Source organism: Macaca fascicularis, chromosome 11, assembly GCF_037993035.2.
Source record: "Macaca fascicularis isolate 582-1 chromosome 11, T2T-MFA8v1.1".
NCBI classification, from domain to species: domain Eukaryota; kingdom Metazoa; phylum Chordata; class Mammalia; order Primates; family Cercopithecidae; genus Macaca; species Macaca fascicularis.
Window position 1 is genome coordinate 101,726,406 of NC_088385.1, and position 27,231 is coordinate 101,753,636.

A 27,231-nucleotide genomic window follows, 5' to 3' on the forward strand; every position below is an offset into this window, starting at 1 on the left:
GGAGCTTGCATTGAGCTGAGATCCGGCCACTGCACTCCAGCCTGGGCGACAGAGCGAGACTCCGTCTCAAAAAAAAAAAAAAAAAAAAAGAAAAAGAGGTACCAGGAAGGAAAAAGAAGTATAAAGTTTTTAATAAGACCAACTGATTCAGTTTTGAAATGAGATATAATCAACTTTAAAGGACTTGGGAGACAAGGGAGAATGTGGAGTTATTAGTGGAGAGTACCACAGCAGCTGGGGGCAGGAGCAAGTTCTGCCTTTGTCTGCAGGTTTTGCAGGTCAAATAAACAGTATCCCCAAAGATTCAAACCTGAGGCTTGCAAAGGACTCTCGAATTCCAGATTCTGGTGTTAAAAGTCTGTATCATGCCTAAATAAATATATTTAAAGAGCTGTGGCCAAAGATGTGGTTTTATAATTACATATTGATTTATACTGGATTTCTTGGTCGGCTGCAGAGTTTGGAATCTTTCCAGCATTACTTTCTTGCCAATTTCTAGGTAGCTTATAGCAATTTCAAAGTACCTCCAATTATACATTTTCAACAGATGGGATTATTAAATGCTTAGTGCAAACAATGATCCATAGATGTGTTACCACCCACCAGTAGACAAAGCTGAGCTTCTCTCTGCTCCACTCTCACTCCAATAAATATTTACATCCTTCCATTTACTCATTTCAAGACTTCAGGATATGGAATTTCATTGCTCTTTTAAGGGGAGTGCAAGAAATTGTTAATGGTTTCTGGATTTTCCAATTAACTTGCTCTCAGAAGAATTTTTCTTTAGTATAAATAACAGACATGGTTCATGGTCTGTAGATATTTTCATTTACACACATCCAAGTATGGTATCAATTTTTAAGTAGGAACCTTTTTTTTTTTTTTTTTAAAGCGTTTATACTTTTAAAACCTGGATTGTAGAACTTTTCAGGACAAGGTGTGTGGTCCAGGCTTCTTTTTCAGAGGAGGAAACTTGAGGCACGGATATGTAAAATGGCTTGCTACTTGGTAGCAGAGCTGGAGGAAGAGGCAGGAGAAGAGGGAGAAAAGCCTCTGAAGTTAGTGTGGGCACCTGCTGGGTGGCCAGGTCCTCATCTTTGTGGCTTCACACACACACACCTTGCAGCAAGCATCCTTGTCACAAACTCAAGATAGCAAGGCTGAGACAGAGAGAGGTTAGGATACTGGCCTACGGTCATTCGCAGTAAGCAACTTAAACCCAAGTCTGTCTGATACCGCACACCAACCCTCTTCCATTTCCCTACACTGTTCCCTAAACAGAACCAAGTACATTATTGAGTTTAAAACCGATATTTACAATAGCATTACATAAAGTGAGATTCAACAGCCTCTCCAAACCCTAGGTTTATTTCCTACTATTCAATCTCTGAATTGTTATTGGTTTCTGTTTTAGCAGCATAACTGACATTTACTTAAGAAAGTATGAATTAATACACACTTAAGTGTAAATCAAGTGAAAGCCTGGCTGTTTGACCTTAATTAATCATTAATGGAAAAAATTCCCTCATCCTTTGAGCCTTCCTATTTTGAATGCAATTATTTAAATGAAAACGTAGGGCAGTCCTCTTTAGCATGTCTTACCCGAATAGGAAATTCAGAGCGTATCTCACATGTCCATTCCCAGTGTTCATGGTGAGAGACATGAAAAGGTACAAGAATCAGTCAGCTAGTAAGTGATTCAAACTCAAGACCACCTGACACCCAAAACCAATCCTTTTTATTATCTAACATTTCCCGGGTAATGGAAGAAATACATACAAGGATGTATAGAATGCACGTTTGAAACATATCAAGCATATTCAGATGTAAAAGCTTCTTAGGACCTTGTGCACTGGTGTTCAATTTCCGTGAAGCTGTTCATTAGAAATACTTTTACTTAGCAGAGAGAAAAAAATTATAGTTATTTGATATAGTTTGGTAATTAATTACTCCTCCACAGCTAAACTCGCTGCCAAACACAAATGGACCACAGGGCTGATGAGGCCTATGCTTCACACCTATTGACCCAAAATGCAGTGGATACAAAGGGCATCCTTAACCCCCATATGGTAATTCTGAACTGCATGAGCAATTAGGTAAGAGTGTGACCTATTACCACTGACATAAAAACAGCTCAAAGGCCATGTACTATTTACTATTCATAGGAGTCCCATGGCATACATTGGTTTGCAAAAGACAGCAGGTGACATTCATCAGCAGGCTTTTTGTGTCCCTCTGCTCACACTTAAAGCACAATTTTAGAGTCTCAGGTTAAGGCTGTTTTTCCTTAACACTACTCAATTTTCTTCTGAATCACTGAGAAAATCTAAGTCTGCCTTGGGGTCATCCTCAGTAGACTGGAAATGGGGAAGAGAATGAGCTTCTTTTGTTTTTATATCTTCGTGTCCATAATTAGGCAGTATTTTTAAAAGAGAAAAACAAAAATGTTCCAAGCACAATAACCTTGGTGCTGTTCTGTAATCCAGAGTGGCATACTGGCAAACTGGATTATTATTATTTTTTTTTAATTTCAGATAACCTTCTCTCAATTGCCAAGGGTATATTCAGCAAATCAAATGGACTTCCCTCAGCATCATAAACCCCATTTGTATCCTAGTAGAAACACACATTTCCTGAGAAAGGGAACTGTGTCTTAAAAAAAGAAGTTGAAGTCTTTAAGCTTGAGATAAGGCGTTTCAAAAGGGAAGAAACTTTTGGCAGGACTCGAGTGCATCCTACGCTAATGGAAATTGGAAACCCATCCTTCATTTCATGGACATTACTATACAAAATGTAAAACATATTGGTACCACAGCAACCAACTCCACATAATGTACTTGCAGCTTCAAATGGCAACCCTGCGGGGGATAAAAGTTGATTTTTTTTTTTTTTTTTTTTTTGCTATCATGAAATCTTGGAATTCCTTAATTCCACAAATATTAGCAAGTATATATTTCATGCCAGGAAAGTTTCTTGGCTCCAAGGATATAGCAGTGAACACAATTAGGTTGCTGGCTTCATGGAGTTATATTAGGAGGTGGGAAATTTTAAAAATTACTGTATAATATAGCAGATTATAATAAATAGAGATGGTATAATATATATCATGGTATATTAGTATATATATTTATAATTATATGTGTCACATATAGAAACATATAGCATATAATTCTATATTTTATAATGTAACAAAACATGTCAGGTGGATACAGATCATATCAGATGCTAGTAAGTTTTAGAAAGCAGAGAAAAGGGGATAGATGAGTGTTGCACTTTTGAATAATATGTTCTGGGAAGTTCTCATGGATACGCTGGGATATCTAACTAGAGAACTAAAGGAAGTGAGGGGGTGATACATGTAGAATATCTAGAAAAACACCATTCTAGGCAAAAGGACCAGCAAGTGCAAAAGCTCTGAGGAAGGGGAGTACTTGATCTATTTGAGGAACTACAGCAAGAAAGCCAGCACGGGTGGAGCAGAGTGAGCCCAGCACGAGAGCAGGGGGTGGGGGGGGGGGGTTGGAGGTGAGGTCACAGAAGCAGCCTGGGGTTAGGAGAACAGCAGGGCAGATCCTGTGGCATTTTCTGGCAGAGTAAGGACTTTTTATGGGGGGCCAGGGTGGAAGCTGGGAGGCCGATCAGGAGGCTATTGAAACAGTCCAACATTTTTCTGCATCTGTCCCAGACCCTTCCCTTCTCATCTTGCTCTCTCTCCCAGACCATGGCTGGCCTGCCTTCCCTCCCTCCCTCCCTCCCTTCCTCCCTCCCTCCCTTCCTCCCTCCCTCCCTCTCTCTCTCTCTTTCTCTTTCTTTCTTATTTTCGATGGAATCTCACTCTGTTGCCCAGGCTGGAGTGCAGCAGAGTAATCTTGCCTCACTGCAACCTCTGCCTCCCAGGTTCAAGCGACTGATTCTCCTGCCTCAACCTCCCAAGTAGTTGGGACTACAGGCGTGTGCCACCACACCTGGCTAAGTTTTGTATTTTTAGTAGAGACAAGGTTTCACTATGTTGGCCAGACTGGTCTTGAACTCCTGACCTCAGGTGATCTGCCCACCTCAGCCTCCCAAAGTGCTGCGATTACAGGCATGAGCCACCATGCCCGGGCATGGAGCCTCTTGCTCCTATGTCTCTTCTGACCTCCAGCCTTACTCACCCATACATCCGGTTCATCTACACATGGGTGGTTCACTATGTCCAAATGTGCCCACCCTCCTCCATGCCCCTCTGGCTCCTCTAGGATCCCACCTTTCAGCAAATGGCACCACCACTCAGTTGCTTAAGATTTCTCTTAGGACTATCCCTCCTTTAACACCTCACATCCAGAGTCCTCTTGCTGCAGACACATTTCATTTCTTTTCATGATAGCACAGAGGTGTAGAAGGGGCCAAAGGCATAGGGAAAATACAGTGTCACAGGAACTAGGTGTTACCATGTACCTCTCGCTGTAGCAGACACTATGCTCACCACTTCCCACAAACTATATCATTTAGACCTTGCTGCAATCCGCTGCAATCCAAGGAGGAAGGTGCTGTGCCCATTTTGCAAATAATTTAGAGAAGTAACTTCCCCAAGGTCACAGTGTGTACTAAATCCCCTAAGAGAGGAAATAAATTGAGTCTGAAAAACTCAAGTCCACTGAACTGAGTCACGTGGAGACCACTGGTGACCTTAACAAAAACCTGGCCAGTGTCCAGCCAGAAGAAGAGTGAGAAACAAGAGGGAGATGAGAAAACGAGGACAGGAAGTTAGCCAGCTCTCTCCAGGGTTGGCCTGCGAAGGAGACAAGGAGGAAGATAAGGCTATAGGTGAAGGGAGGGCAGAGGAGGCTGGGCACAGTGGCTCACGTCTGTAATCCCAGAACTTTAGGAGGCTGAGGTGGGTGGGTTACTTGAGGCCAGGAGTTCCAGACCAGCCTGGCCCACATGGTGAAAGCTTGTCTCAAAAATAAAAAATAAAAAAGAGAGTGCTGGGGGAGTGTCTAGGGAGGGTTTTATTTTAGGTGACAACAAAGTAATTTAAATTTCTAAAACCCAACCCCTTTGCAGAGTGTGCGTTAGCATGTCTATGTGAGCAATCAGCACAGAAAAGGTATTTGTTTTCTCTGCTTCCTGCTCCAAAGAAATTCAGATTTTGCTTATGAGTTTGGTTTAAAAAATCATTGGCTATGCATAAAATGTGCTTCTCACATCTTAGAAGATGGGAAAATCTATAGAAGAGAAGGTGTATAACTGGGTCAACAAAACAAACAAAAAGAGGATCTACTCTGGTTTTCTTGGGAAGCTGAAAAATCAGTGCTTTAGAAAAACCAGTCAAGCCAGACTATTCTGTCACAATGTAGTGGAGAAACCCCAACACTGAACCCACAAGCACATGACCTAGTGGGCTGCTCCTTCTGGCCAGCCACTATCTAGCTTTATCATCCTGCATAAGTCACTCAACTCAGGGTCAACATTCTCCATGGATCAAGGGGCTAATATTTATTATATTTCACTTGGTTCTGGGCAGAATCAAACAATTGAATCAGCCAGAAGATTGACAGAGGATGCATGATTTCAAATAACTGAAACAACCAGTAAAAATGCTTTATACAAATGCAAGGTATTTCCAATATCTTCAATATCATAATTGAAGGTAAGCATTAAAAGACACTTATGGGCTAGGTACAATGGCTCACACCTGTAATCCCAGCGCTTTGCGGGGCCGAGGCAGATCACCTGAGCCCAGGGGTTCAATACCAGCCTAGGCAACATGGTGAAACCCCATCTCTACAAAATATACAAAAACTAGCCAGGCTTGGTGTTGTGCGCCTGTAGTCCCAGCTGCTCGGGAGGCTGAGGTGGGAGGATCACCTGAGCCTGGGAGGTTGAGGCTGTAGTGAGCCATGATGGCACCACTGTACTCCAGCCTGGGCAACAGGGGAGACTCTGTCTCAAAAAAAAGAAAAAGATATTGTACACAGTCTGGAAGCAAGCTGTTTGGATACACGTACATTCACCAACTGATTCAAGAGTTTTAAAAAATTCAGTGATAGCTTAACAATGCCAAATATATAACAACAAACACCTGCATATTTACTTTTCATTACAGCTGGTGCTATTGAAGTTGATTTCCAGTGAATCAGGTTAAGCCAGGCCTAAACTTGTGGCCATGACTGGTCTGTGAAAATGCTCAGTGTGACATACTTTCAGTTTGCTCTGGATCTCACAGTGTACCAATTCGGTATACGAGTCCTGCCACAGAGGTGTTGCTGGCCTGTGATTTAATAAGCAAAGAAAAACCAGTACAGCCAGTCTAATTATTAGAGCAGCCAAGCTTTCAGATTCCCTTATATACTTCCAACATCAGGCCTCCCTCAGGCAGGGCAAGATTACACACAACTCCAGCACGGTACCAATTCCCTAACTGTCCATTTCCTACGGAGACACGGATAGATATGGCCTTCTCTAATTAGACGGACAAAGACAGAAGAGAACCATTATTAGGACTTTACTTTTTATCTTCTTTTAGTTTTAAAACGTTCAAGTCCTGCCCTTCACGGATCGCTATTACAAATACTAAAATGGGGTTGGGGGTAGTGAAGTAAGTGCCACAGAGACCAAATGCATCAAGCGTTTCAGTTATGGAACATTCTGGACTCTGAGAACCTCGAAGTAGGAGTGAATCAATCCTACATCCAAGCAGATAACAGCTAAAAGAGATTGGCTTTCCTTCCTCTTCTTACCCTCCCTCCTGCCCCCACCCCAGGCCTGGAGTCTAGGGCTGTCCAATGACAGGGACACCCCGATCAGCACTGTCTTCTGGGCTGCTTTGGCTCTTGTGGTTGTAGCTAGGTTGTAGCTGGCCAGCAGGGCAGGGGTTGGGTGGAGTGGGATGGGGGCTGTGGGGGTGGCTGCACAAGGGACCATACACCTTTGGTAATACACTCATAGTTTACAAAAAGTTGAGAGTCCACGTAACCAGGAATGCGTAATTCATGTAGCCTCCTAAAACTGCCAAGGAATTATTCTTGCCTCCAAGTCAACCCTGGCTAGGATCCTAAGTATTATAAATGCAAAAAAAAAAAAAAAAAAAAAAAAGTGCAATTCTTAATTTAGTGGGTATTCAGTTCTCAAACCTGAGGCATGGACTAGGAGATTAACATGATGCTCACCATTCTCTGAGACCTTCCACAAACGCCCTCTGACCAGTCTTTCCCTCCTTCCCTCCTACACTCCCGCACCCTCTGCCCTACAGCCATTCTGCCTCACTCACCACGCCCTGCACGTGCCTTGCCTCTCCCTGTGTGTTTTTGCAGGTTATGGTTCTGCTGCTGCATAGAATAATAACCTCCTCTCCTCTCACAGAAATTCCTCTCATCTGGGCCCAGATCAAATGCTCCTCCTCAAAGAAGATCTCAAAGAAGTATCTCCTTCTTGTCGCAAATAATATTTTGTTTACAGCAATAATAAGAGCCAATAATAAGAACTACTTATTGAACATACACTACGGGATGGGAATCCTAAGAAGCACTTGACACATTTTATTTCATTGAATCCTCATGATACGCTCCATGTGCATGTGCTATTACTACTATTCCTTGTTACAGCTGAGAAAGCCGTGACTGAGAAAGGTTAAGTGCTATCTCTAAAAGGGCAGTGGCGACACTGGACTTGGGTCAGGCAGTTGGACACCAGAGCTCCCACACTTTACTACACGTTGCCTTATACTGTAATGATTTGTGCAAGGGTCCCATCTGCTCTGTGAATTTCTGAGGTCATATATCTTCAGATATCCCATCACATGAACTCATGGCTTGGCCTAGAGTGATCGCTGGAATTGGAGCAAAAGTGCACTTAGAGAGGTTGCTACAGCTGATTCTTCCAGGCTTGCTAACTATTCTATCTTTAACCCAGCTCTGACCTTTAGGATGGGTCAAGAGCAGCAACTAAAATGGCCTCACAAAGTCAAGGATCCAAGACCCAGGAAGCAGGAGAAATCTGACCCTTGGAACGCTCTGGAAGCACTGAGGGGCCGCACAGGATATGGGCACCATTTTGTCCTAATTTGGGTAACAGGTACCTGAGACACAAAAGCCTGCCTCTGTGCATATCAACTAGATCTCTTAGAATGGTGAGTCCCGGAGCCAGGGGCAGGGTAGCTCTCTTTTTCACTATATAATAAATGCTCACTTGTTGCAGTCAATGATTCTTCAGACTCTGTTTTCAGTCTCCCGGAGAATAATAAATTCTTGTTGAGAGGACAAGAGAGCATGGCTCAAAGGTTAAAAGCAAATGGGCTCTAGTGTTAAACAGACTCGGTCTGAATGAGTCCAACTTTGCCCCAATATTTGTGATCTACAACACAATAGTTAACGTCTGTACTTCAGTGTCCTCGTCTGATAATAGAGATAATATCACCATCCATTCATTCATAAGGTGACGAGGACAGAGTGAGATAATGCATGTAAAGTGCTTACTATAGTCCACTCAAAAATGGTTAGCTCTTATTATTTAACAATTGCTTTTCTCACTAATGCTAATTATTGTTGTCAGTTAGTCAGTTTATAGCTCATGAGAGTACATTTTCCACCTGAAAAATTCTTTTTTTTTTTTTTTGAGACGGAGTCTCGCTGTGTCACCCAGGCTGGAGTGCAGTGGCGTGATCTCGGCTCACTGCAAGCTCCGCCTCCCGGGTTTACGCCATTCTCCTGCCTCAGCCTCCGAGTAGCTGGGACTACAGGCGCCCGCCACCACGCCCGGCTAGTTTTTTGTATTTTTAGTAGAGACGGGGTTTCACCATGTTAGCCAGGATGGTCTCGATCTCCTGACTTCGTGATCCACCCGCCTCGGCCTCCCAAAGTACTGGGATTACAGGCTTGAGCCACCGCGCCCGGCCTTGAAAAATTCTTAAATAAAATTCACTGGTTAGTGCTCTTTTCTGCTCTACAGAGCTAGCAATGAATATAGAGATCAACAATTCTGAACACAAAGAATGAGAAGATATGCCAGGCACGGTGGTTCATGCCTATAATCCCAGCACTTTGGGAGGCCGAGGTGGGTGGATTGCCTGAGGTCAGGAGTTCAAGATCAGCCTGACCAACATGGTGAACCCCATCTCTACTAAAAATACAAAAATCAGCTTACATCGCAGGCGCCTGTATTCCCAGCTACTTGGGAGGCTGAGACAGAAGAATCACTTGAACCCGAGAGGCAGAGGTTGCAGTGAGCTGAGATTGTGCCACTGCACTCCAGCCTGGGCAACAAGAGCAAAACTCCAAAAAAAAAAGGAAAAAAAAAAAAAAGGAAAGAAGGAGGGAGGGAGGGAAGGAAGGAGGGAAGGAAGGAAGGAAGGAAGGAAGGAAGGAAGGAAGGAAGGAAGGAAGGAAGGAAGGAAGGAAATATATAGTGATAGGGTTTGGCTGTGTCCCCACCCAAATCTCAACTTGAATTCCTGTGTGTCGTGGGAGGGACCTGTGGGAGGTAATTGAATCATGGGGGCAGGTCTTTCCCACGCTGTGCTTGTGATAGTAAATCTCACAAGATTTGATGGTTATTACAGGGGGAGTTTTCCTGCACAAGCTCTTTCTTCCTGCCGCTATCCATGTAAGATGTGACTTGCTTCTCCTTGCCTTCTGCTATGATTGTGAGGCCTCCCCAGCCATGCAGAACTGTAAGTCCAATTAAACCTATTTCTTTTCTAAATTGCCCAGTCTCAGGTATGTCTTTATCAGCAGCGTGAAAACAGACTAATACATATAGCCTACACAACATGGTGAGACTCTTGTCTCTACAAAATATAAACAGCGGGGTGTGGTGGCACATGCCTGTGGTCCCAGCTACTTGAGAGGCTGAAGTGGGAGGATGCCTTGAACCCCGGATGTCAAGGCTGCAGTGAGCCATGTCTGCACCACAGCACTCCAACCTGGGTGACAGAGTGAGACCCTGTCTTAAAAAAAAAAAAAAAAAAAAGGTATAAACATTAGGGGTACCACCTAACAATTAAAGCTGTTCAAAATATGGTAGCCTTTGAGAAAAATAAGCTGCCCCCTTTCCCTACTTAGTAGAAATTCCTTCCTACGGCCATTACCTTTGGTTCATTTTAAGACCCTGATATGGTGTGGATTTGTGTCCCTGCCCAAATCTCATGCCATCCCTGGGGTTGCAAGAGGGGCCTGGTGGGAAGTGATCGGATCATGGGGGCCGTTTCTTGTAAATGATTTAGCAGCATCCCCCTGGTGCTGTTCTCGTGATAGACAGTGAGTTATTACTAGAGCTGGTTGTTTAAAAGTGTGGAGCACCGCCCCCTCTCTCACTCCTGCGCCTACCACGTACAACGCCTGCTCCTGCTTTGCCTTTCGCCAGGAATGAAAGCTCCCTGAGGCCTCCCCAAAAGCAGATGTCGCTATGCTTCCTGTACAGCCTGCAGAACCGCGAGCCAACTAAACCTCTTTTCTTGATAAATTACCCAGTTTCAGGCATTTCTTTATAGCAGTGCAAGAATGAACTAATACAGACCCCAATGGTCTTACTTCTTCTATCCTATTTTGCCCCAGCCACTTACGGTGATGATTCTCAAACTTTGGTGGACAGAAGAGTCACTTAGGGTGTTTAACAAATACAGATTCTTGTGTCTATTTATGATTATGATTTAATTTTATTTACTTTTTAGAGACAGGGTCTTACTCTGCTGCCCAGACTGGTGTGCCGTGGTCTGATTATAGCTGACCGCAACCTTGAACTCCTGGGCTCAAGCAACCCTCTGGCCGTCCCTCTTGAGTAGCTGGGACCACCGGCGTAAGCCCAACTGGGATTATGACTTAATAAAGAACATCCCAGGTGATTTCTGATACCAGTGGTCCTGTGAACCAATTCTCAAAACCAGGGTCAGTAACTGACACCTTAGAAATATTTTTCTGTGTAGGCCAGGCACAGTGGCTCACACCTGTAATCCCAGCACTTTGGGAGGTCAAGGCAGGAAGAATGTTTGAGGCCAGGAGTTCAAGACCAGCCTGGCCAAAGTGGTGAAATCTCGTCTCTACTAAAAACACAAAAATTAGCTGGCCATGGTAGCACGTGCCTGCAGTCCTAGCTACTCAGGAGGATAAGGCTTAAGAATCACTTGAACCCAGGAGGCAGAGGTAGCAGTGAGCCGAAGCTGTGCTATTGCACTCCAGCCTGGGTGGCAAAGTGAGACTCCATCTCAAAAAAAAAAAAAAAAAAGAAAGAAAAAAGAAACATTTATGCACGTAAATTTATTTCCTGTATCAGAAAAAGATGGAAAAACTTTTAATTCTCCGAATGTGGGTCTGTCCTTTTTGAAAATAATGTTCCTTGAAGCCTAATCCTTGGATTCCATAATAATGAGTTTGACTATTAGTTACCACTTATTCTGGTAATTTCTAAAGTCTCGTTTTACTTTTTTTTTTTTTTGGAGACGGAGTCTCACTCTGTCACTCAGGCTGGAGTGCAGTGGCGCAATCTCAGCTCACTGCAAGCTCCGCCTTCCGGCTTGACACCATTCTCCTGTTTCAGCCTTCCGAGTAGCTGGGACTACAGGCGTCTGCCACCATGCCCGGCTGATTTTTAATAGAGATGGGTTTCACCATGTTAGCCAGATGGTCTCGATCTCCTGACCTCATGATCCGCCCACCTCGGCCTCCCAAAGTACTGGGATTACAGGCGTGAGCCACCATGCCCGGCCAGTCTCGTTTTACTTCTTATTGCTGATGAAGCACAAGTTATTTTACTGTTTCATCCCAAGGCTGTGTACTGGTAATAATTTTCTTTAAGAGAGGCCAGGATCTTGACATGGTCCTGATTCTGGAGCCAGGAAGCCTGAGTCTTGCTTCATTACGAACTCTGAGGTTTCTTTTCAAATGGCTACAGTCAGGCTGATATTGGCAATGATGAATATGATGCAGAAACAGCCCCAGTCTCTGAAGCAGAAGGTGTTCACAAACCTGCTTTCTAAAATTCACTAACATCTGATATGATATACATCCACCCCTCAAGGGTCTAGAATACAGGATGTCAGGAGAGAATGAGGTTGTAAATATAGAATCTGCTCCAGCACTGGCCAGTCTGAACATTTCTTTCCCTTGGCTCCAGCATAGCATTTAAGACCAATAAAACCACAGACTCTAGAGGCAGAGACTTCCTGAGTTTCAAATCCCAGCTCCAACACTTACTACTGTGTGAACCTGGGCAAGTTACTTAACTTCTGTGTGCCTCAAGTTTTAAGTTTTTCATCTATAAAGTGCTGTAGGGGGAAAATATATTTTCTTCTATCCATCTTAGGTGCATTGGCTAGGGCTCCTGTAATAAAAGCCAAATTAATATGAGAGAAGCACACAAATTTATTTAATACGTTTTACATGACACAGCAGCCTTCATAAAGAAAGGAAACCACAGAGAAGCAATGAAACCTGAGTGTTTTTCATAGTAGGTTGATGAAGAGGATGGTGGTGGAGAAATATGACAGGGCAAAGGGTGTAAGGTGATTTCAGTGACCTGGAGGAACGTAGCAAGGCCTGTTTGTATTCGTCTCTGTGTCCCATCACTTTCAGAGATAAGGATGCTCCTTCCATTTGAATATAGGGAAGGCATCTCTCACATGAGTGTTTCATGACCCTCTTCAAGGGAAGCTCAGAAAATCTGTCCTAGATTTTACGATGTGCTTCAGGAGGGAGGGGTGAAGGAAAGGTAAGAGAGACCTTCCTGCGTCTGCGTTTTCTCATATTCCTTCAGATTAAAATAGGCAGTATGCCCAAGTGCCATATATTGGGGTAGTGTGTCCTGAACCCCATCAATGGGATGTTACAAGAATAGGATTGGCACATAGTGCTACGTGAGCGTTTATTAGTATAGGGTGGTCATGTGGCCCAAGCTCTCCATGACACTTTGTTCCAGGACTTTGCTGAATGAGATGCTTCTGCTAGAGTTGATAAATGGGGAAGAATTTAAGCGGAGAACTGCCAGGGGCCACCTGCGGAGAAAGCCTTCCTGAGAGTGAAGCTATTGCAGAGGAACGAGGGCTGAGAGGTGGAGACAGTGTGGGATTTAATGCTAATGCTTAAGACGTAGGTCCAGTCACGCCTGGATATCTAGTGTGAACTTTTCAGCGACACGGGCTGTGAAAACTTTCTTTTCTCACTTGACTTGACTTGGGTTGGTTTCGATGGTCAGAGGCATTTGAACCGAAGCGACTCCATCTTGAATAGGGGCTGGGTAAAATGAGGCTGAGACCTGCTGGGCTGCATTCCCAGGAGGTTAGGAATTCTAAGTCACAGGATGAGATAGGAGGTCGGCACAATTTACAGGTCACAAAGACCCTGCTGATAAGAGGTTGTGGTAAAGAAGCCGGCCAAAATCCACCAAAACCAAGATGGCAAAGAAAGTGACCTCTGGTTGTCCTCGTCATTCATTATACACTAATTATAATGCATCAGCATGCTAAAGACACTCCTACCAGTGCCATGACAGTTTACAGATGCCATGGCAATGTCAGCAAGTTACTCTATATGGCCTAAGATGGGGGAGGAATCCTCAGTTCCTGAAATTGCTCACCCCTTTCCTGGAAAATTCATGAATAATCTACCCCTTGTTTAGCATATAATCAAGAAATAACTATATATATATACTCAGTGGAGCAGCCCATGACACTGCCCTGCCTATGGAGTAGCCATTCTTTTATTCCTTTTCTTTCCAATAAACTTGGTTTCTCTCTATGGACTTACCCCAAATTCTTTCTTGCACAAGGTCCAAGAACCCCCTCTTGGGGGTCTGGATTGAGACCCCTTTCTGGTAACATTATCACCTTCCACCGAAGAATTCTGACCTAGCTTTATTGAGATATAATTCACTTACTATCCAGTTCACCTATTTCAAATATACAATGCAGTGGTTTTTAGCATATTCACAGAGCTGTGCAACCATCAACACAACTGTTGGAATGTTGATCTAAAGATCCTCAGAGATGGCTCAGTAGGCCTGGGATGTAGAATGTGGACAGGCATGTGTGATTCTGCTTCCAACGTCACCACGATTTTGTTTTGTTTTGTTTTTGAGACAGGGTCTCATTCTGTTCTCCAAGCTAGAGTGCAGTGGGTCCCTGCAGCCTCGACCTCCTGGGCTCAGGTGATCCTCCTACCTCAGCCTCCTGAATAACTGGGACTACAAGCACACACCACCATGCCTTTTTTTTTTGACGGAGTCTCGCTTTGTCCCCCAGACAGGAGTGCTGTGGCGCGATCTCGGCTCACGGCAAGCTCCTCCCCCTGGGTTCATGCCATTCTCCTGCCTCAGCCTCCCGAGTAGCTGGGACTACAGGCGCCTGCCACCACGCCAGGCTAATTTTTTGTATTTTTAGTAGAGATGGGGTTTCACCGTGTTGGCCAGGAAGGTCTCGATCTCCTGATCTCGTGATCCACCCGCCTTGGCCTCCCAAACTCCTGGGATTACAGGTGTGAGCCACCATGCCCGGCCTTTTTTTTTTTTTTGGAAAGATGGGATTTTGCCATGTTGCCCAGGCTGGTCTCGAACTCCTGGGCTTAGGGGATCCTCCCATCTTGGCCTCCCAAACTGCTGGGATTACAGGTATGAGCCACTGTGCCTGGTCTCACAATTTTGAAACTACTTCTTATTTTTTCTAAGACCAAGTCTTACTCTGTCGCCCAGGCTGGAGTGCAATGGTGCAATCTCAGCTCACTGCAACCTCTGCCTCCCGGGTTCAAGTGGTTTTCCTGCCTCAGCCTCTCGAGTAGTTGGGATTACAGGCGCACACCACCATGTCAGGCTAATTTTTGTATTTTTAGTAGAGACAGGGTTTCACCATATTGACCAGGCTGGCCTTGAACTCCTGACCTCGTGATCCACCTGCCTCGGCCTTCCAAAGTGCTGGAATTACAGCCATGAGCCACCACAACTACTTTTAAAGTTGGAATTATCAACTTTTTGATTTGGAAGTAATGAAAGTCCAGCAGAGTATAACGGAAAAGGAAACAAACTAAGAGTTAGCACTCCTGCTTTCTTTAAAGAGACATTAGAAAATACCTATAGTCCCTTTATACTCTCAATAACTTGGCCAGGCACAGTGGCTCACAGCATTAATCCCAGCACTTTGGGAGGCCAAGGTGGGTGGATCACAAGGTTGGGAGTTCTAGACCAGCCTGACCAACATGGTGAAACCCCGTGTCTACTAAAAATACAAAATTAGCCAGGGGTGGTGGCGCATGCCTGTAATCCCAGCTACTTAGGAGGCTGAAGCAGTAGAATCTCTTGAACCCGGGAGGCAGAGGTTGTGGTGAGCTAAGATAGTGCCATTGCACTCCAGCCTGGGCAACAAGAGCAAAACTCCATCTCAAAAACAAAAAAGAAACAACTAATTATCTAATATTTCAGATGACAAAACTGAGGGCCAGTGAGGGTAACTAAACTGCCAATAAACCTGAAGGTTAGTGAGGTTAAGCAAACTGCCCGAGCTCACAGAGGTACTCACTTTTAGACACATTCAAGAATTCAGTTCAGTTTTCTATGTTGTTAGTTTCAAGCAGTTCTTACTTTTTCTGCAGGATTTCATACTCAACACTCAGGTCAGTCTCTTGAAATGCCTGGAGGTTAAGAGGGTCTTTGTGGTACTAGTCAAACATTCATTCAATTCTGTTTTCATTCATTGAGGAAATACACTGTGATTATGATAGTCCCTGTATTTATGTTAAATTCAGTGCATCTGTCTCTTTAGATAAAATAGTGTTATACTCACAACCTGGAGAAAAATCAATATACTTGCCCTAAAGCAGGATATAATAGGAAATTTCCAAAATATTCTGTGGTATTTATTGGGTTAGGTAAATAATAAATTGGCAAGTTTCGACAAACATTTATGAAATAGTCTTAGTTTGTAGGAGCAGGAGTTTTAATTACCATGTAGTGCTGCTGGGGATAAGGAAGGATCATGGTTAGGAGCGTAACTGCACTCTTCATCTAATAAAAAGAAAGAGATTTGATAATCAAACTGGAAATATAGAATAATTTGACTTCGAATAGCCCTTGAGGCTTCAGGTAACTTCTCAAAAACATGAAAAACAACCCCTTAGCTATTACTAATTACAAATCTGTGTATCTGGGCACATAAGGACTCTCTATACCGGCTGTGGAAATTTTTAGAAACACATTTCCTGGAAGAACCTGAGAGGTTGGATCTGGCCAAAAAAATATAATACAGTCTGTGGCAGGATGCATTGTACTTAACCATATTCAAGGACAGAAAGGCATTTGTTTTATCTGGGATATCCTGTGAAAACACATTAAGAACACCCAGGGAAACATCGTCAGCAGGGATATTATTTGTGGTCATCGTTGTTTTTAATGTGTGTTTTTTCCTTATTAATTCTAGACAAAGTAATTTGAATCTTGTAAAAAAGTACTGCACGCCAACCTGGGCAATATAGCAAGACTACGTCTCTAAACACAAAATAAATAAATAAATAAATTACAAGCAAGAGGTGGTAGAATTTTTAAACTGAGTTCATTGGTGAGGATCTTGCATGGAGTTCAAGGGAAAACAGTGTAAAGGAGATGAAACACTGTCCATAATTCCACCGTCTTGATAGAACTATTCTGAGAACTTTGATGCCTTTTTTGTGTTACTTTTCTTCTAAGTATTCATTGTATATACTTGTAACTGGGAAGTGACAAAGTTCTAAGAGATCCTGGCAAGTACTGCCACCCCCAACTCATCACCACAACACTATCCTTCCCTTCCCCACTCCCCTCCAACACACATATATTCGCAGCCTTCAAAACCAACAAGACCAATCTCATCATGATTTGTTTTTAAAAATTTTTTTAGAGACAGAGTCTTGGTATGTTGCCCAGGCTGGTTTCAAACTCCTGGGCTCAAATGATCCTCCTCCTTTAGCCTCCCAGTTGCTGGGATTACAGGCATTTTAAATTCACGACCAGAAACTAGGACTGCCAATTGGCAATCCTACCACATTCCCTGGTCGATTTACTCTGCCACGCTGCTAGATGGTGAATTCATACTCCTCTTTCCTCAAACTTCCGACACCTCCTCCTCCTCCATCTCCACTCTTGGCTTATGATCTTGTTTTCTACTCTCTGAAAAATAGTTGAAGCAATCAGGAGAGAATTTCCACACATTCCCTCTACTACATCTATTCCCACCTGCTCCTGTGCCCATATATACTCTGCCTCCCTCCTGCTGCCATGGATGAACTGTCTGTGACCCTGAGGCCAACCCCTTTCCTCATCTTCTGCAGTCCGAGCCCCCTTCCCTACTTAGGGGCCCTGCACCAGCAATTCTGCCCTCTTTCCTGCATTGTCATATTTTCCCTCTCCATGGATCACTTCCAATGGCATACAACCATGCTGGTATTTCCCCCACCCTTAAATACCCCTCTCTTGACCCCATTAACCTCTGTCAAAACTAAGTCAAATCCGGTCATTCCTGTCCGAAAGCCCCTAATGGCTCTCATCTCATTTAGAGAAAAGTCACAATCCTACAAAACCCTATATAGTCAGAGCCCATCTACTTACTACTCCACAGCCTGTGTTCCCTGTTCCTAGAACACACCCCAGGCCTCCTTGCTCAAGGCCTTCGTATCTGCTGTTTCCTGAAAGGCTCTCTGGGTATCTGAATGTTCATTCCCTCACTTCACATCTTTACTCAAATGCCATCTTTTCAGAGAGGCTTTCTTTGGCCTCCCTATGCAAAATTACAACCACACTCCCTCATATTCCCTATCTCTCTCCCCTGCTTTATTTTTCTTCCTAGCACTTAACGCTTTCTAACCTGCCATACCAACCTTACTTGTTAGGTTTATTGACTGTTTCCCCCATTTGAATATAAGCCCCATGACAGCAAAAAAATTTTTTGTCTGTTGTGTTTGCTGCCAAACTTATTCCCTAGTTAGCACTGTAGTGCCTGCTACATAGTAGCTGCTCAGTAAAAGACGGCCATAATGTAGATCATCTTAAAGTTTGCACAGTCATGTTCGTTTATGATTCTTCTACAGCCTCTGCTTAGAGTTCTCTGAATCAAACCCATGGACCTCATTTTACCATGGTCTACGGTGTACGTGTCTTTTTGTCTTTCAAATAAAATCTGACTGTCGAATGAGAAAAGCGAAGGACCTGGAGTGCCTTCAGCAATGCACTGAGTCTCTTTCCTCCCTTTCATTTTGGTTTCTACTAAGTTTGGTTTGGAGAGAGGAAGCATTTGTGTCTATCTTGGAGAGAGAGCAGAGAAGATCTTGCAGGGGGTTTCAGCATGAGTATTTGGCAACAGAAAGGATGATTCAGAGCTTGAATGTGAAACCCATACAGAGGCTAAGGGGAAAAAACAGGAGCTAGAAAGAGAAGGGAGAATCAGTCATATCGCCTGAGAATATGGTTCTCTGGATCAGGAAGACACTGTGGCCCAAAGCAGATTCCAAAGATCAAAGGAGAGGTGGCATTCCACACCAGGAATAAAGGTTTAACCTTGGTTGAAGGTAAACATAAAAGCAAATCACCACAGGATAAAGATTTCAAAACAACAGGGAGGCAGTGAGCTCTGAAGTCAGAAAGACCTCGCTCTAAGGCCAGCTTCCACCACCTCGGAGCCCTGGGATGCAGTTCTCAGGGTTGCAGAGGATTTCAGTGCAAAGCCTGGAGCACTGTCTGGCAAACGGTGGGGCCTTGAGGGATGTCAGCTCCTTCCCCTGCTACAGCCTCCACTGCATTCCCACAGCCCTGCACCATGTAAGACACATAGCAGATGCTCAAGAAATACTAGTTTGATGAACGGATGAGTAACACAAGAGGAATCAGTTCCCAAATCAAGCTGCCTCTGCCCTCACACCAGACTTCATAGAATTCACTTGCTTTTTCGTCACTTTCCTGCATCCCCTTGCCCTCTGCCTCACTCCCAAAACCATCTTCACGTGTGTTGTTTGTGCTCCCACTCCACAATGGAGCCCGCGTCAGCTACGTCAATCCTCCAGCTGCCAAACGTTCATTTCCATTTAAACACATCGTGTTTTAGCAAAGAAACGTGGACTAAGGAGGCACGGTGCATACACCAGCCTCCATTTATTACTCCAGGCTGACAGATTTTTTTTTTAGCAGAGTCTTGTTTTTCTCCTCTGAAGGAAAGCTTGTTTCCATAGAAGGATTTCCCCTCTTTGTGTTCTTGCTTCATTCACAGTTTTAGCGTTTACTTTTGCTTTTTATCTTTGCATAATCCTTGCTGTTTTAAGAATCTGACGAGACTCTGAACTAGAGTCCCTCACCCTCCCCTGTAAATATCTGTGGTTCACGCCAATAGTGGCTGACACATTTCCCTAGTTTTCCTTCACATCTTTGTCATGTGAAAAATGCTGGTAAATCATGTGGACAAGCCTCAGATGACTTGGTATTTGTTCATGGGACATTTTTCAAATCTTTCTGCCAAGATTTTGTGCAATAATCAGTTTATTTTAATGCAGTTCACGGACAGAGGGTTCCCGTTCTGCATCGGCTGCACAACCACTGACCTGTCTGTAAGTCCAGCAAGGGTCTGGAGGTGGAGGGCCTCAATGCTTGGAAGGCCAGGAGGCCCTCTGCTCAGGGAACAGCTGTGCTCATGGAAGCAAGTGGCTGGCCTCCAGGACTAGCTCATAAGCAATGGGGAAACTAGGGTTGACAAATGCTTGGTGGAACAGCAAAAAAAGGGATGCCATCGGGGTACCCCCAGCATGAGTGAGGGCAGGGGACTTTTCTTGTTTTGTTCATGATGTCCCCAGCACAGCTCGGATTGGCGTTCTGTAAATATTTGTGGAATGAATAAATGAATGAATGAGGTAGGATAGGGTACCACAAGAATCCCAATAAAATGGAGAGTTTTGAAAGGGATTAAATTGCTATTGTCATGTTTAATTTTACTAGAAAATATTTGTCATTCTACTGAAACACCAGGATGGTGGGGTCTAGAGAAAAAAATACTAGTCACCATTTTTTTTTTCCATATAAGACAAACCAAAGCAAGGAACTTCATTTTTTAAAATTTATTTTTTAATTTTAAATGTTTTTTTTTTCTGGGTACACAGTAGGTGTATATATTTATGGGGTGCATGAGATGGTTTGATGCAGGCATGCAATGTGAGACAAGCACATCATGCAGAATGGGGCATCCATCCCTTCATGCATTTATTCTTTAATTACAAACAATCCAATGATATGCTTTAAGATATTTTAAAAATATACAGTTAAGCTATTGTTGACTATAGTCACCCTATTGTGCTATCAAATAGTAGGTCTTATTCCTTCTATTTTTTTTTTTTTTTTTGTATCCATTAACAATCCCAACCTCCCCGCCAACCCTCACTACCCTTCCCAGCCTCTGGTAACCATCCTGTTACTCTCTATGTCTATGAGTTCAATTGATTGGATTTTTAGATCCCACATAATAGGGGACTTCAGGCAAAAAACTGATGCCTACTATGTGCCACACATGGTGGTAAGTAGGAGGTGAGAAACCGACAACTTGTATATATAACTCTATACGCCTGGAGTTATTATGTATGCAAACATACAGAGTTATAATAATTCAGCACTTGCCGCAAGCCAGACACTATGTAATTCTTCTACTACCATTAAGATGTTGTAGCATTATTATTTCCATGTTACAGATTTAGAAACTGAAGCTCTCAGACATTAAAAAAAAAACAAACCCAGCTCAATATAAGGTAACCTTGAAAATAACATGACACTCGAATTTTCCAATGAAAAAATTACCCTCTTCCAGAGATTTTTGGCTAATCTGAATTAAAAAGCTTTTAGAAATGACAGCACAAAATCTCATACACATTGTTCAAAATAAGAAACCTACCAAGGTCACTGACTTAATTTTTCCTTTGGTCAAAAGAAGAAGAGACAGAAATAAATTTTCGAATTTATTTCTCAGAGAATAGCTGTGCCCACTGATCAAACTTAATGTAATCTTTGGGAGTTACAGTTACCAATTTGAATAATGTTACTCCATGACAATTAATTAGCATGTAATGTTATTTCCATCTGAGACGGTATTAAATTTTAGAAAGTCTAGATGTCTCCAAGTGGGCTTCTTAGAGATAACTCTGAAAGGATGTTTAATGGTAACGAAACACAGGGTAGGATTTTACTGTGGGAATGTTTTCAGGCTTCCATTTTATCCAGCAGCTTTCCTCTGAATGGCTTTACTGTTTAGCACTCAGTGTCACGCGTGCTCTCTCTCTCTCTCTCTCTCTCTCTCTATATATATATATATAAATACACACACACACACACACACATATATATATATATATTTGATACTGAGTCTTGCTCTGTTGCCCAGGCTGGAGTGCAGTGGTGTGATCTTGGCTCACTGCAGCCTCCTCCTCCTGAGTTCAAGTGATTCTCCTGTCTCAGTCTCCCAAGTAGCTGGGACTACAGGCACATGCCACCACACCCAGGTAATTTTTGTATTTTTATTAGGGACAGGGTTTCGCCAAGTTGTCCAGGCTAGTCTTGAACTCCTAAGCGCGCGTCATCCACCCACCTAGGCCTCCCAAAGTGCTGGAATTACAGGTGTGAGAAACTGCAGTCCCTATATTTACATCAACAGCCTCTCTTAGAGGCCTGGAGTTTCTTTATGATATGGTTTGGTGGTGTCCCCACCCAAATCTCATCTTTAATTGTAGTTCCCGTAATTCCCACATGTAGTGGGAGGGCCCTGGTGGGAGATCACTGCATCATAGGGGCAGTTTCCCCCATACTGTTCTCATGGTAGTGAGTAAGTCTCACGAGATCTGATGGTTTGATAAGAGGAAACCCCTTTGGCTTTGTTCTCATTCTCTCATCTGCTGCGATGTAAGATGTGCATTTCACCCCCCACCGTGGTTGTGAGGCCTTCACAGCCATGTGGAACTATGAGTCCATTATAAATTACCCAATCTTGAGTATGTCTTTATCAGCAGCGTGAAAACGGACTAATACAACCAGCAATGCTAAAAAGGAAAAATACACTTTCAAGACCACAGACAAGATTTTATTTGCTGGGTCTGAATCAGATACGCAGACCGCAGACAAATCTAAGGCTAAGTGAAAGCATATGAGAAGAAACAGATTTTCAAGGAAGGAATGTGAGACCTATAGCATTGTTCTTCCAGGGATGTAAATAATGTGATCATCGGACATCTACTATCTATCAGTTTCATTCAATACACATATTTCAAATGTCTTTATCATGATTAGAGCCAGCCATTTTTGAGCCAACTAACCATTTTCTGAAGTCTTTGTCCTATCTACTTTGTTTTCTCCATAGAAACACACATGAAAGTAAACACAGCCCCTTCCTCCACTACACTTCTTAAGTAGCTGCATATTACTCCAGAATTTATTACCAATTCTCTAAATTGAACATCGGGTTATTTCCTAATGCTCAATATTACAAAGGACATTGAAATGAACATCCCTATGACGAAGCTTCTACACATGATCTTAATGATTTCCATAGAATACTGTTATATGCATGTGCCTAAGGTCTTTAATACACATTGCCAAACTCTCCAGAAAGATCATGTTATAGTTAAGGTCAACTTTTCACTGTGTTTCCTGGTATCATCATTGCCACATTTGCCAGCATTTGGCTGTAACACTCAATAATTTTTTTTCAAAACCATTTTGATTATAGTATATAAGAAGCAAAGTAGGTAAAGTACACAAGCTAAAGTATACAGTCTGATGAATTTTTACATAGGTATGCCTCTGTAACACCACTTGTATCAAAATACAGAATATTTCCAACACCCGGAATGTTTCATTATGACTCTTCCAAATCAGTACTTCCCAGCCCCACCCTGGCATAAGGGGTAATCTTTTTTTTTTTTTTTTTTCAAACTTCCTTCCATAACCATTAAGTTTTACCTCTTCCTGAACTTCATAAAAGTACTCTTTTTTTTCTTTTTTTTTTTTCTTTTAAAGTACTCTTTAAGTGTCTGGCTTATTTCACCCAACATGATAGCTTTGAAATTCATCCATGTTCCTGAATGTTCCATTAGTTTATTATATTTTAATTAGTTCATTATTTGTATTGCTATGAAGTATTTCACTGTATAGGAAGCACCACATTTTATTGTATCCATTCCCCTGTTGATACCCACTTGGATTATTAATTAGTTTGGGGCTGTCAGGAATAAGGCTGATACGGACACTATTGTGCATGTCTTTTAGAAGACACAGGTACACATTTCTCTTGGTTGTATACCTAGTAGTGGAACTGCTATACATGGGGTGAGTATATGTTTAGCTTCAGTGGAAATTGCTGGTTTTTCAAAATGGCTGAACCAACTTAAATTCCCACCACCAATAATGTGTGAGAGTTTCAGTTATTTCACATAATTACCAACATACTGCCTAAACCTTAAGGTACTTGGTAGATATATGACATGACAGTCTTTACATGTTCAATTTTTATATCAGTAATTTATTCTAGATTTTAGCTGTAGTACACAGACTACAATAATGAGGGAGGAAATTTAGTCAGTTGGTTTAAGTGGTTGATCCTAGGTAAAGAGGGTCCCAATTATCCTGGTTAGCATGTCTGAGACCATCCAAAACAAGGGTCCCCCACCCCGGGGCCATGGGCTGATGGTGGGAGCTGGGCTGCATAGCAGGAGGTGAGCGGCAGGCGAGCGAGCAAGTGAGCAAGCAAGTGAAGCTTCATCTGTATTTACAGCTGCTGCCCATCACTCACATTACCACCTGAGCTCCGCCTCCCATCAGCTCAGAGGCAGCATTGGATTCTCATAGGAGCACGAAACCTATTATGAACTGTGCACGCGAGGGATCTAGGTTGGGTGCTCCTTACAAGAATGTAATGCCGGAGGATCTGTCACTGTCTTCCGTCCCCCCGAGATGGGACTGTCTAGGTGCACGAAAACAAACTCAGGGCTCCCACTGATTCTACATTATGGTGAGTTGTATAATTATTTCATTATATATTATAATGTAATAATAATAGAAATAAAATGCACAATAAATGTAATATACTTTACTCATCCCCAAACTATCCCTTCTCCCCAACCTGCCCACTGTCCGAAAAATTATCTTCCATAAAACTGGTCCCTGGTGCCAAAAAGGTGGGGGACTATTGATCTAAAGTGCAAAAATGTCAAAGAAAAATCCATATGACATTTCAACTCAAGTTATTCACCTCCAAGATGAACCTCTAAGATGTGACAGTCTATAATATGCCACAGAGTCAACAATCTAAAGAAAGATACAGGCATCTGTATCTCAAATCTAATTTAAGAGGGTCTATGTTACTCTGCACATTAAGACTTCTCATCTCAATGAGAAGTCTCAAAAATTGTTAAAAAATCTATTAAAAATTATAATAAGGCCTATAAAAGCTTTAGACTTAACCTAGTTGAGACCTTTCATGTCCCTGAGAAGCATGTATTACTGTTCATTCTATAAATAAGTGAACTGAGGTTTTTTAAAGAGATATGGCTACTGATACAGTCAATCAGTCTCAAAGGCTATGTAGAAGAAGCAGTTTCAATTCTTTGTCCTCCAACTAATCCATTGCCAGACTCTTTCCAAATGCACACTTACAAAAAGTAATTTGTAACCGATTACCTGGAAGATCTAGCCATCCGTTAAACAGCTGGAGCCAAGGAGAAAGTCAGAATCTGCATGAATGCGAAGAAGTGTGCAAAACTGAATTTGTGATCTGCCCCACCATTTCCTGGGCATGCCCAGGGTGGCAGCGGTGCTGATCCCTTCCACCTGCTCCTCGAGATCCACCCCACCTTCTCTGGGACTCCATTGTACATGGCTGCATCCATGGACATGGCGTCCAGCTGGGCTCGCCCCTGAGGAGCAGCAGCAGGGGGAAGGAGAGAGAAGAGGGAGGCTGGGGTACTTATTTCCCTTGTTCCCTTCTCTGTGGCTCACTGTGGGCTGGCTCCATCCTCTAACGGAAGGGCACAGCTTGGGGTCAGGAAGCCCCCTCCACAGAGCCTTTTCGCCCCCAGGTTTGGGTAAGTACTCCCTTCCCTCCTCAGGTCTTGGGCTGGTGTTAGCCCTTCTGTGACTAACCTGAAGGAGCTCTGCAATGATCTGCATTTTCTCTCTACCTTTGTAAGAAGTTACTTCATTAATGCTTTTCAGATGATCTAATTTGGGTATATCATCTGTTTCCTGTTTGGGCTCTAGGTGATACTGTAGTCTTGTCAAAGCCCGGGGCTGAAGCCATCATAATAAATGAAAAGAAGGGCTCCATTGGAAATATCATGAATGACACGTCTAGTCTTAGGAGGTCTGGAGGAGGAAAAAGGAATGAATGAGCTTTTCCCTACTGACTCATAAACCACCTAAGAAGAGTTGGTGTTCTCCCCAGCACTGCTGCTATATAGCAAGGGGAGGGTAGGAAGAGGAAGAAGGAGGCAAAGGGCCACATACTGAGCACTTACTATGTGCCAGGTGCAGTACAGGACTTTCACACACATCATGTGATCACATGCTGTGTAATCTTGTTTCGACTGTAACCTCTCTTTGTCCCAGTTTTTCATCTGTAAAATGAGAATAATAGTAGGATCTATTTTGTAGCGTTGAGATTATTAAATGAGATAATACCTCTAAAGTGGCTAACACAAGACATCACATGTTCAATAAATATTAGCTATTAATAATGATGGTGACGACAACAGTAATGATTTTAAAAGTCTTATAATAATCTTCTAAAGTAGGTATTATTTTGCCCATTTTAAAAAGGAAACTAAGGCTCCACTGGTGATGTCACAAAGAAGAGGCAGACGGGAAATTAATCTGAATCCTGACGGCAAATCTTTATCGATTTTACCATCACCACATCACCCTGCCCCTCAGTTGCCTCCCATGTGCCACAATTCACAGTCTATATAAGGGATGACATATACGTGACCCATGTGCTGTAATACTCTTCTCCCAGATGAGTGACGGACAACGGTCCTCTTTCGAGTTGACTCTCAGAATGCCTCCTAACACACTACCTGTCTTAGTCCTTTTTCTGCTGCAGTAACAGAATATCACAGACTGGGTAATTTATAAAGATCAGAAGTTTATTTGGCTCATGGTTCTGGAGGCTGGAAAGTCCAAGACTATGGCAACAGCAACTGGCCAGGGTCATCACCTAGGTATCATGTGGCAAGGAAGCAAGCACACAGGAAACAGAAAAAGGAGGACAAATGCATCCTTTTATCAGGAACCCATTCCTACAATAGCAGCATTAACTTAGTCAGGAGGGTAGATCCCTCATGGCCTAATAAGCTCTTAAAGGCCTCACCTCTTAATACTGTTACAGTGGCAATTAAGTTCCTAACACATAAACTTTTGGGGGAAACATTCAAACCACAGCACTACCTAAGCACCCACTAATAATCAATCCCAGTTGACCTGTGAGGTAAAGCTAATTTATCCTTGAGGAAAAACATTAATGCAGATGAACAGGACAAAGTCAGATTCAACCAAGACTGTGTGCTCCATAGATCAAAATTTTGCTTTGTTCACACCAGTATCCCTAGGTCCCAGAACAACGCCTGATATGTAGAAAGCACTCAGTAAATACTTGTTGAATAAGTGAGTGAATAAAAGGTATTATATAAAGACCCATGCCTTCAGGGAATTTACAGAGAATGAAGATAGACAAAAAGAACATAAACAGACCTAGTGCAAACTAGCCTAAGGTAGGTACCATAAAAGCATAGTCAGTTGTGGGTAAAATAAGAAGAGAGGGAAGTCTGAATTAGTATGGGTAACAGTGTTTAAAAAAGAATATGGTGTTGCTGCTTTCAAGTTATCTTAATCTAAGCTCACCCTCTTCTCAGGCTGATATTCTAATAGGCCTGCTTTAACAAGCAGATGAAAATAATTTATAATTAGTAACACTATTTACCTTAAACTGTTTACAACTTAAGTTCATAAATCTCTTTAGAGAGAACAAATGGGACTTTCAACCCAATTCTGGGTGGGTCAGTGGGAATAAATGAGATCTTGAATTATTCGAACAAGAGCCCTAAGGTGCTATCACTTGTCCTTTTCTCACTGAAACTTAACAGGGGCCCACACAGAGACTTTCTCCTTTTCCTTTGCTCTAACATGGAAATATGTTTTTGTTTTTGTTTTTGTTTTTGTTTTTTTTTTAATTTTAAGAGTCATAGGCCAGGCGCTATGACTCACATCTATAATCCCAAGACTTTGTGAGGCAGA

At 42.7% G+C, this 27,231-nt stretch overlaps 1 protein-coding gene across 5 annotated transcripts in view; it reads right to left on the reverse strand.

Moving 5' to 3' along the window:
- TMCC3 (transmembrane and coiled-coil domain family 3) overlaps positions 1-27,231 on the reverse strand; it is a 307,823-nt gene that overhangs the window by 104,713 nt on the left and 175,879 nt on the right. For 2 of the 5 annotated variants that reach the window (XM_065524655.2, XM_015431394.4), the window contains exon 2: positions 25,458-25,556. The exons of the other annotated variants lie outside the window; for them this stretch is intronic. In XM_065524655.2, the coding sequence (XP_065380727.1) occupies positions 25,458-25,556 (99 nt within the window). The remainder of the gene's footprint in view (positions 1-25,457; positions 25,557-27,231) is intronic. 5 annotated transcript variants of the gene reach the window in all.